Source organism: Rhyacophila brunnea, unplaced genomic scaffold (assembly GCF_057557595.1).
Source record: "Rhyacophila brunnea isolate RB1 unplaced genomic scaffold, BYU_Rbru_1.0 scaffold_20, whole genome shotgun sequence".
In the NCBI taxonomy this organism is placed as follows: Eukaryota; Metazoa; Arthropoda; class Insecta; order Trichoptera; family Rhyacophilidae; genus Rhyacophila; species Rhyacophila brunnea.
The window spans coordinates 11697140-11708740 of NW_028232860.1; the positions used below are offsets into that span (position 1 = coordinate 11697140).

Consider the following 11601-nt stretch of genomic DNA (forward strand, 5'->3'; position numbering starts at 1 on the left):
AATATAATATTGCTTTTGTAGTGGTCAGCGACCTCAGGCCTTGTCAGCATTATTTTGACAATGTAAGAATGCACAATCGTCGCATCAACAGTTAGTATATTCTACACGTTTGACATTATTCGATGGGGTTCGATTGCCTCGGGCTTGGTCATCGAAACCCTCGAAGTTGCAATAATGCAGAAGCCAACAGATTTCCCAATCGAAAACTATATCAACAATGGCATTAACAATGACAATATTCATGTATATAAATAGCAAGTCACAGTTGATGTCTAAGTCATTTCAGTAGTATTAGTATCAGTCTCAATCTTAATCCAATCAGTTATCTTCGTGTCAGTCAGATCTCAGTCTCTGCATCACTCCGCACAGCATCTCTTCCACTGGACCTCGGAACAGTATCAACTTTTGTAACATAACTCTTGTACCAGTTGCTTACGCTGCAATAAAAACTCGCTCCTCCAAACATCGGAGCAACCACCGATCTGACTTTCATCTCTACATCTTCACCCCTAAACTTTTATAATAATTAATGGACATAAATAACATAACTTTACTAATCTAGTGAATGATTGAAGAGTATCAGAATAGAAGTGACTGATTTCACAAAATCAGTTGCAAAAAATATTAGGTATAGATATAACAACATAAATTGTCCAATGTCCAAATTTGGAAGTTCACTCATCACAGTATAAAAAAATACTGAACGATATGCCAAATGTTAGCACGCAGCGCCGTCACTGAGTGGAAAACTTATACTGTTAGATTGATACCTACTTGCTTGATAATATATTATTAATTATGGAAACAAAGATATTCCTACATATTATAATATTGTAACCCTATTATCAATAACCCAAGTTAGCCAGGTAACTAGTAAATAATGCGCAATCTTATTTAAAGATACCAAAGAAAGATTTTCTATAAATCACTTTGCTACAATTTTCTTTATAGAAAGCAATAGGTAGGTATGTAATTCAGTCACTGTAGAATATTTTATTATATTTTATAATTCAAATAAAATAAATCAATCTCACCACACTATAATTATTCTTGTTTTACTTATCCTAACTAAGTAGGTACCTACCATTGATATACTACTGGATGAATCATATGCTTCTTAAAATGACGCCCGATTTTCAGCGACTCGGCCAGTGTTAAAACTTACTGTTTTAATATCAGCGGACGTAACTCGATATAAGCTCACTTAATATTTGTCTCGAAAACTACCTGGCAATAATTATGAGTAAGCCCGATATAGATTGCATCTTACTCTAACTAATAGTCAGCGCATGACGAATTGCTCTGTCCGCTCAGACATGAATTTTTGGTAGCTTGCAAGCTTTGGGTTGCAGACAACCTTAGGGTCACTATTCCAAGAACGCAAATTTAGTTTTACAGCCAGGGCAATACGGGTGGAATTCGAGAATCCATGTTAACGGTCTTAACGCATTATACCTACAAGGAAATATTATAAGACGATATTCGTAATATCTTCTTTTGTGGTACATTTTTAAAATGACACTTGTATGGGAACTCCTCATCTAGTAGTATATCAATGGTACCTACCTACTTACCTACCCATATGATTTTTTTATACTTTTAATATCCGCACAGATCAATCCAGTCGCCATAGATTAAGAATTTGAACCAAGATTTGTGTCATAACATAAAATACAAGAATTACATACAAAGTCTGCCGAATGTCATCATATTATTATCGATATTGAAAGCATGTTTCGTTTACGTGACTAATGTATATTAGATACAGACATAAATATTGAAAATAACATATTCTTTAACCGTGTTTAAGTTTATCCCATATTTTTTCTCCATGCTCGAGAACTAAACCTTGTTTCAGCCTCACCCGGAAATCAACCCACTTTCCATTATTTGTGTGCCCTAATTCATACTATAAGCAGGGCTGCTTAATAATAAGTAGGTTGAAATTTTTCATCTTGATTATGTTTTACATTACAAAAATTGTGGGTCAAGAAAAATTGTAAAATAATTCTGACTAGATACCTACCTATTCATACAAGATGATGTAGCAAAAAGAATTACAATTTTATTTAGTCATAATAAATAAGTTTGGATTGAAGATAACAAAAAATATCAGAAAATTAAATTTCTATCTAATTACCTACTCATTCTCAAGGACAGCTAAGGATTTGAATAAGTATTTACAATATATATATATATATATTAAATGTATCAGGTTCAGAACAACAATTTTCATAAAATAAAATATTTTTACCATTCTATTTAAAAAAAAATATATAATTTTATTTTGTCGGTTGATAAACGGAAGTGAACTCGATTGAACTGGCCATAGACTAATATAGAACTGACATATTTGTCTATGAAACTGAGTATATTAGTATATGGAACTGACGTTTGACATTACTATAATAATAACATGAAAATGTGAGTTATTCCACCTACATCTTCAATCATGCATAGGTTTTCTCGTATATTCAGAATACTATATTACAATGTTATTACACATTGTATCTTTACCGAATCTTTTCTTCCTTCATTTTATTATTATTATCGACAGAGAAGTAAACACATTGAAATTGTTCAGGCCCGAACGCCCCAAATAATATCCTTTATTTGTTAAATTAAAGTATGCTACTTTCATAATCTTAGTTTCGACTACTATATCTAAATAAAACGAATACAAAAAGCAGATATTTCCTGTATTAAATATAATATCAACCTGGTTTTCTCATGTGGGCACTTAATATAAAAATGATAATTTAAATACGATATAATAAACATCGAAGAGTTGTGGCTGATTCGCTTTCGTTGAATTTGAAATCGATACAACGGTGATATTCTTCAGATATAAGTAGTGACATTTAGAAGTCATAATATTTGAGCAAATTTTGTTTCAAAAATACATAAATAAATATTGCATCAAAACTAAATATTGCTTATTCAATGCTTGCATTTTGACAGTGTTAGTTTACGAGAGTGATTTATAGTGTCTAACGAAGTCACAGAAAAAACTAAGGGTGTAATAATAATAACAGTAATCTCCGTGTATTGCTCTGAAACACATTCTGCATGTAGTAAAATTTGCTCCACTCATTTCCAATCGGATCCCAATATTTCTTTCTAATGTATACCTCCAATTATTAAATATATTCTGTGTATATTTCTAGATAACCAATGTCATGATTCTGATACCAACATGTCCCGGGCTATACTGCGGGCGTTCACAATCGGAAGATGGCGGGTGGGGAGTTTGCGGGGCCTGTCCTAGAGGCCATCGTGCCAACCACACCAGCCACTGTGTACCGTGTGATGATGATCCACTGCTCTACGACTGGCTCTATTTGGGCTCTATGGCCCTTCTTCCATTAGTCCTACACTGGTTCTTCATAGACTTAGTTTACAAACGTGCAGTGTAAGAAGAAAGTTCTCCTATTATTAAATTTAGTCGTCCACCTATCAAACCTTAGCTCCGATAACAAAAACAGACACATGAAACCTAATACAGAAATATCAATAGGTTTTTCGGTATCATTATTATCAGTAAACATAGGATTGGTAGAATTCCTTTGGATTCAAAAAAGAGCTGGATGTTTGTATTCTGTACCGGGACCGGAACCTTTGATTTTTCAAATCTCGAGGACCCCAGAACCGTAATCCAAAGCCAGTGTTGCCATCTTTTTCTATGCTGATTATAGTACAAAGGTGTAAAAAATATAGTATTTCTATAAAATATATAGTACAGGAACATTTTTCGTCTTGAATCCTTTAAAATTATAGTATTTTGGTATATTTGGCGTAAAATTATAATATTTTACATTTTTCGCAGAATTAAAATTATAGTATTGTACTATAATTATAGTACGGTTGGCATCACTGTCCAAAGCTCACTATATTCAGGCCGGGGTACGAAACTATGAATTTCGATTGTAGTGTGAGCCATTGCTAATTCTTTGAATACAATATAATATGTTTCTAGAAAATGATGATTGTTTCATATTGAAAGAAAATGGTAATGTTAATTAATATGACTAAATATACAATTGAAAAATTCTTTTTCATTACAACACTATTATCAGGCCCAATAGTTGTATATTGTAGTACCACTAAAACAATCACGTGAACACCCAGGGTTTGAGAAAATCACATAAATATATTGTGATCTCACCAGGAATCAAACCCGTAGCCTCTGGATGCGAAACCAGTTCCCTATGCAACAGACTACAATGGCTGGGCAAGTTGACTCGCTTTACATATCTAGATGAATTAAAGAAAAATAGGTACAGTTCGGTTATGAGAAATAGAGCGGAAAACACATTTTGAAAATACCCGATATACTGGATTATTTGTTAGTTTGGGTTAGTTTAGGTTTGGTTAGGTTATCCTAACAAAAAATCCAGTATATCGGGTATTTTCAAAATGTATTCCTCATAACCGAACTGTACCGAAAAATATTAGTATATTTTACAATAGTTCTATATCAGGGGGTTCTGTATCGATAGGGGTATTTTGTAAATGCAACAGATAGCTAAAAGCTGGTGAATTAAAAAAATATTTGAATCATATTTTCGCACCCAGCCTAGCCGCCAAAACTAAAGATTGCCAAACACTCACCACCTATTGCCGAAAATTACCGGGTACTACAACTAATAATGTAGTTACTCTACCAATTTGTATGTCATTTAAAGAAATTTGAGATATATGTATAGTTCATTTTTATATCATTCTTTAAATGAGGTAAATGAGCAAAACAGCCTGAAATAATCTGTAGTAATTTTGATTTTGTTTCAGTTTTAATCGATACCTAATTGCAATGCATTTCTGTGCGTTCATGGAAGTCGCAGTGGCATGCGTCGTCACATTGCTTCTGTCAGAACCAGTTGGCACCCTGACCTTCAGATCTTGCCGCGTAGCCGGATTATCAGACTGGTATACATTACTTCACAACCCCACGCCTAATTATGAAACCACCCTACATTGTACTCAAGAGGCAGTATATCCACTGTACGTATACAACAGAATAAATAATTTGAATTACCTTTACATGTTATAATCAATTACATTCACCACAACGTTTTGCTCCAATCAGCAGTCTGAAAGTTAGACATATCTTTGATGTTCACCAACCTTCTTAGATAACACGGCACGTAATCAAGAAGATTTATCATTCTTATTATTTTACAATGGAGATCTCTGCTTGTGTTCAATCAGTCTTACTGATTGAGTGATTCTGATATTATAATGGAATGTCATAGTAGAAGTGTGAAGTACTTGTAGCTAAATTAATGAGTAGACCGGAGCTTATTTTTTTGCTTCAACTTCATACATTTAGGCTCCGATAAAAGAAGGTTATTTACATCTTTGATTTAGCCACATGGCTAAACGATTTTAAAGAAGTGTCACAATATCAATGGGTAAACATGAAATAAAATGGGAATATTAAATTTAGCGCATAGGAATTATATGAAGCAAATACATGTACCACCAGCTTATGTCTTACGTGAAGACAGTCTTTTTATTTCCAATCCCAACGTGGACACATTTCTAACTGACCGAGTGTGCCTCTATATATAATAGGATGCTTGTGTTTTCTTTGTTATAGATACACTTTGGTGCTGATTATGTACTCCCTGTGCATTGTGCTACTCGTGATGTTTAGATGTGCGCTTTTTTCTCGGTTTCTACCTCGTCGTCTGACTCTCGCTATTTATTGCGCTCTCTACTTTCTTCCTGCCCTCATACTGATCCATGCTGTGGCGGCTGGACTTATATGTAAGATTCTGAATGACAAATATTTTATTAAACTGAATATCAGCAGTATTTTTTTCATTTAACACCACAATCAGCCACGAGGCTCAGTTACAGTAGTGTAATTGTATAGTAGCAGTGAAACAATCACAGAAACACCCAGGCTTTGAGAAGATAGAATTAGACTACTAGGGTCATTACTTTTATTTCTACTATTAGGCATATCAAGCAAGATTTGTAGTATTTTTGAATAACAAAATAATATACGAAAGAGTACAGAAGCACTCATCTGATGTGTAAGCTTTTATTGTTCAATGTTTCTTTTGGTGTCTTCAAGACGTATTCAAACTGCTGCTAAAGACAGTGGCCGTTTTATTGAAGCTTAAGAGGCATTCTGTCAGAATGTTGCCAGAAACAGCATTTCAGCACTGAAATTTTAAAAAAAATCAAAATATCCTAAAACTATATTGGAAACATTTCTTTTAGGCTAAGGCCACATAGGCAGGTGCCTTGCTTGGTGGCTACGTGCTAGGTGACATATCCTAGCGAACGGACGCACACTATACTATCACAACGACCACACTTCACGCTTCGCGCCTCGCTACGTGATTATTAGTCACCTAGTGAGTCTCCTGGCGAGCAAACGTGTTGGTTATTTTTATTTTGTCACATAGTGATTTTGCAAGATGGCGGATGTTTCTTCAGTATGACAAACGTCAAACACAGTATATTTTGAGGTTATGAATAATGACGCATGGGATGAATTGACATTATGCACTCAACAAATTCGAATTTGAGACTTGGAAATTTTAAACTTAAATTCTCTGTGAGAAGTAGCTTTCTGTTTAGTTTTGAGAGTAATATATCGTTGTTCACTTGAGCGGTCCCAAATGTCAGATGAATTTGTACCTAAGCATGTAGCATGTAATGTGGCAGTAGTGTTTTTAGTAGACAAGCATAGCACCTAGCTCAGCACTAGCGAAGCACCTACCTATGTGGCCTTAGCCTTAGAGAAAATCGCAAGTGATTTATAGGCCCGGTAATACAAGTAAAAATATATGGACTGGTCCATATAGGTTAATAATTTGGTAGGTAGCTGGCTGATAATGTGGTGTGGCATAGGACCTTCTATTAATTTGGTAGTGAAAAATAATGTTACTTATATAAAAGTGGAATATTAATATTTAACCCATTGGTGACAATCGGTGCCAATTTGACGCTGCGTTGACCAAGTGATTCTGGACAATCGGCATCAATTTGGCGCCGATTGTCCTTGGTTATTTTTAGATATTTTTTAAAACTCCACAAATTTACCTACATATTTAAAATGATATGTTTAAATTGAAATGTTTCAATACCTACACAAGTTTTGAAAAAATATTTAAATTAATTAATATTATAAAAGTTGTAGCAGTTTTAGAAAACTCTTTGATACACCCCTGTTACAGGCGGGCTTCTCCCGGTGTAAAATAATCATTTAGTAGCTATAAGTCGAAACGTAACCCTGACCTCTAGAAACGGCTTCATAAAACATCTAATCTGATTCCTTGCTCAACCACGTAAGTATTTTTTATTCATAGGTAAAGGCCTTCGTCCGGTGTGTGAAAATCGCATATTGGGCGGAGGTGTAATTAAGATAAATTTAATTTAATTTAAAAAGTAAAAATGATGATGGATGAAAGAGATAATTTTAAGATTAAATATAAGGATTCAAAAATAATAAATTTTGCCGCACTTGCCGGCTACGTCGAAATATCTGCGCGCCTGCGCCGAGGTGGTCCTCGTGATTCGTCAAATCAAAATCATGCGATAAAATTTGGCCAATCACGAGAGTCCTTTTTGTAGAATGGCGTGGGTACGCGAAGTTTGAAAAAGAAAAAAAAAAGGTTAGTAAGCGTCTATACCTGCGACTATAATCGTAAAAACCCAGATAAATTTGTGAAACAAAAAATCATAAGACAATATAAGACCACGTCACGAACACGAAAGACCGAGTTTTATTTCCACTCGAACCGTTTTTATATCTTTTTTTTTTGTGAATCCGGGGTTCGATGGACATCTGAGCTAGTCACCAGGAACCCCGGGTATCTCATCTTGTTAAATGTACTACCTTTTCTGTCTGTCTCTAGTGGGTTAATTTGTATATCACTAATAATAACTAATTTATAAATATGATAAGTTGATAAGTTGATAAAATTTAGCCTGCCCACCCACTCCATGATCAGGGTGTAATGTGACTGACACCACACTGCATTAATTTGTTGTGAAATAAGTAATGTATTTAAAAGTTGAAATTTTGTGACAAAGATTGTGTTGAAATGCTTGGTGTTTTTTACATAGCATATGTGGGGTTAATATTAGTTTGATACAAACGGATCTGTGATACAAAATGGTCTGCAGCTAATTTTCGGCTTCATCTTCATATATTTGTTTTACTAATTACCTTTTTTTATTGCAGATTACTCCTTCCCGTACATTATAATTATTCTGTCAATGATGTCGTCGGCATCTCACTTGTCAGCAAAGTTGGACCAATCGGCGATGTCTCTGCTCGTTACGTCAGTGACCGACGTGAGAAATGCTGTCATACTCATCGGGCATTGGCTGTTGCATGCGTACGGGATCATATCAATAACAGGTTTCAAAGACCCCGTGTTTCATGGGGCACTGCTGGCGCTCGTTCCCACCCCGGCCGCATTCTACATTTTGACAGCTCAGTTTACCAACCCGTTGAATTTTTATGAAATATAGTCACTTCTAATAATAAAAAAAATACATTCTGAATCTTGTAAATTTCGAAGTCATAAGCAGTTTTGTTTGTTATATTTTCATCATAGTTTTTAGAAAACGTCAGTCTTTTAATTGATGGTTGTTATATTACTCAAGCCTCGATGACATTGAGCTACTTTACAAGCTGCTTGTTGGCGAATTTACAATCTGCTTGTAAACTCGCCCTGTGTCATCATCGAACAAGCTAACAAGCAGATTGTAAACAATCTACCCAGAAAAGTTGAAGGCCGGTCAACTTTACACGCTACACGCTGGCGTGTGGGCCTACTGGGTCTGCGCAGTAGAGTGAGTGAACAAGCTAACAAGCAGATTGTAAACAATCTACCGATAAAAGTTGAAGGCCGGTCAACTTTACACTCTACACGCTGGCATGTGGGCCTACTGGGTCTGCGCAGTAGAGTGATAGCAGCGACCTCCCGGTAAAAAAACAAACTACTCAATACGTCTTGTCAAAATAGTACTAAAAATGACGGTTTCAACTCGCTAGCTTGTTAGCTTCTTAGCGAGTGGAAAGTTTTGTGTGTCATCATCACAATCGCACTAGCTGACTCGCCCGCTTTTAAATTCGCCAACAACTTGTAAAGTAGCTCAATGTCATTGAGGCTTTACTGACATCGAATGGAAAAGTTGCTTCATTTAATTCTAAAAATCCCTGCAAAGTAGGATGGTTAGCCGGTGACACTAATGGCCTGTGGGTGACCATAACCACCAGTGGTTTTAACTGCAGTCTGGACTGTCTTGGTATTAAGAAAGCAAGGATCCTGCAGCAGACTGAATAAGATGATCGGCGATTATCAGCGGGTGTTATCTACTTGCCTTTCGCAATGAGGTGTGGAATTGGTACGTTAGGTTATTATGTCACCGGTTTGCTGCAAGCTGCAAATATGACACAGTATCGACTTCTGGTTACTGACGTACCTTTTCCCCCCACCGATATATCATTACTTCAGCAACAGTAATCTCGTTTCCACTCTTTCTACCCAGACTGTGGTTATACCACTGGTAATTAGTTGATCTTCAAGGCTAATCGTGCTAACTTGCGGGGAACCTAAACAGACGCTCCGGTCATACAATCAACAACTTGTGACTTCAACCGAACTGAGAAAATTATTTTTGTATTATAAGTATTATTTATAATATTTTAAGAAGATTGTGATATTTATTATTAAGTTTGTAAATAATAGTTGAAATTTAAATATTAAAAAAAAATGTATATAACTGTGTTTCACTTCAACCTTTATATTATTTATGTTAACACTACCTATTGTTCTGCCAACACGGTCTTCTAATGTTCTTTAGTAGCTATTGTCTATGCTTCAAATACATTATCATCACATTACATGCAGTCACAGTAAGCTGCCACTACGGATGAGTAATGTCATTTTTCTTGGTATTTAAAATGTTATCATACTGATGTTCCCATCCTGTAGCACATTTTGAACCTTTAAACGAACATCTGCCGAAATCGCCAGAACAACAATGAGGTCACCTCACACGTATTGCACTACATCATGAACCGCACTAGTCAGTGAACGTTTTTTTTTCTATTTTCTGCAGGCCTACACATTTTCGACTCATGTCAAAATCGCATAATATTCTTTGTGTTTAGTGGTTTTCTATTAAATCATTATAACTACCTCTGGTGTCTACGTCTAATATCTACCGTTTGCTGGTTGGGTTCTGTTCAAAATATTATCTACAGATGCAATATTGCGGGTAATTTTAATGTACACACGTAGAAACTTATAAAATCAATTGAAATTAGCATGAATAATTCAAAAAACTAATACATTGGAGTTGGTACTCTCCATCATTGAATTTATAGAGATAGTGATCATTCAAAATATTCTAAAACCGTAGACTAAATTTGCCATGCCAGCACGTGAGTGATCATAATGTAATCACCACTTTACAAACCGCACACGTCAAGAGTGGTAGTGAGTGACATACAATTTTACCATAGACAATAAATTCAGGTTAGAAATCCTTGCTGTGTCTCAATGGGTTCATATACCCTGTCCGAAGCAGATCCCGAGAAAGTGAAACTATTGTTCTTGGCTATACGATGGGTAGATAAAAGATTTTCAACTGTGGAATTGGTTGGGTCTCTACAACTTTCTCGAATAAAACACAAGTTATTTTTTATTATTTATTACACATGTTAGTTACAATGCATTTCTCAGAATATTTAGTATTATAATTGAATAATTATAATCAATTGGACCAAAATATATTGGAGTATACACGACAATTTCTAAACAACAGATTTTATGACGACAACAATAGGACTATAATATAACGAATAATCCTAGTTAAGACTTACATACTAAAAATTTTAATAGTTTATATAAAATAAAACAATGGACGTCTTACAAAATAAACCTATATTGAATCACATTTTCACTTCCTTGACATGTTTCTTTACCATTGCCAGATAGTAACCAATGTATCTTCCTTCGTCAGACTTGTGAAGTAGTAAAAAATGAGCAGTAGAAAAAGGATTGATTTTAAAAATGATTAGATGTGTTACGGGTGGAAGAACATTACGCAGACGTAGATATTCGAAAATACTAACATATTCAACAAAATTCATTTTTTTTTTTACCTAAATGCGATTTTTGAGTTTGCCATGATGGACTGATGAAATTAAATTTATCCTTTTCAATGTCAGGAAGATTCAGATACATTGGATTCTCATCTGATATAATAATTAAACAATTTAAATGAATTTCCCAAAATATAAATCTTTGAATATAACGTAATAGTAATATTTTGTAGTTTGTAATACAACTTTCTTAAAATGAAATAATCATTAACAATGTATTTTCTCAATGGCATTAGGCTCTTAATCCTACCTATATTATAGTCACCAAATCAAATTGCCAGGTGATAGAATGAAGCAACAAAATTATTACTGTATGTATTTAATTAAAAAAATAGTAGAACGAAATATGAGCAATATGACATTTTTTACGGCATCATACAGTTTTAGTGTCCCCTACTTCCTAGCAAACACTAACCCATTTTATAGGTGAGAGAAACCTCAAAATTAAATATACCAATAGG

The 11601-nt window shown here is 34.7% G+C and overlaps 1 protein-coding gene across 2 annotated transcripts; it reads left to right on the top strand.

Moving 5' to 3' along the window:
* The first annotated feature begins 2363 nt into the window (after positions 1-2363).
* LOC147071194 (JNK1/MAPK8-associated membrane protein) lies at positions 2364-9638 on the top strand. Of its 2 annotated transcripts, XR_015070770.1 has the most exons (6): positions 2368-2424; positions 3168-3412; positions 4789-5001; positions 5600-5769; positions 8204-8613; positions 9138-9638. XR_015070770.1 is itself a non-coding variant. In XM_085948079.1 (5 exons), exons 2-5 carry the CDS (start codon positions 3180-3182, stop codon positions 8494-8496), a joined length of 909 nt encoding a protein of 302 aa, XP_085804205.1. In that variant the 5' UTR covers positions 2364-2424; positions 3168-3179; the 3' UTR covers positions 8497-8642. The 2 variants fall into 2 exon arrangements, 1 of the variants encoding a protein (XP_085804205.1); XM_085948079.1 differs by lacking the exon at positions 9138-9638 and having other exon boundaries at positions 2364-2424; positions 8204-8642.
* The last annotated feature ends 1963 nt before the right edge of the window (positions 9639-11601 follow it).

Bases quoted from the DNA above. Each gene is read 5' to 3' on its own strand.
- LOC147071194 (XM_085948079.1), top strand. From the start codon at position 3,180: ATGATTCTGATACCAACATGTCCCGGGCTATACTGCGGGCGTTCACAA. The intron at 3,413-4,788 runs GTAAGAAGAAAG...ATTTTGTTTCAG, and splicing joins TTAGTTTACAAACGTGCAGT to TTTTAATCGATACCTAATTG. The intron at 5,770-8,203 runs GTAAGATTCTGA...TTTTTATTGCAG, and splicing joins TGTGGCGGCTGGACTTATAT to ATTACTCCTTCCCGTACATT.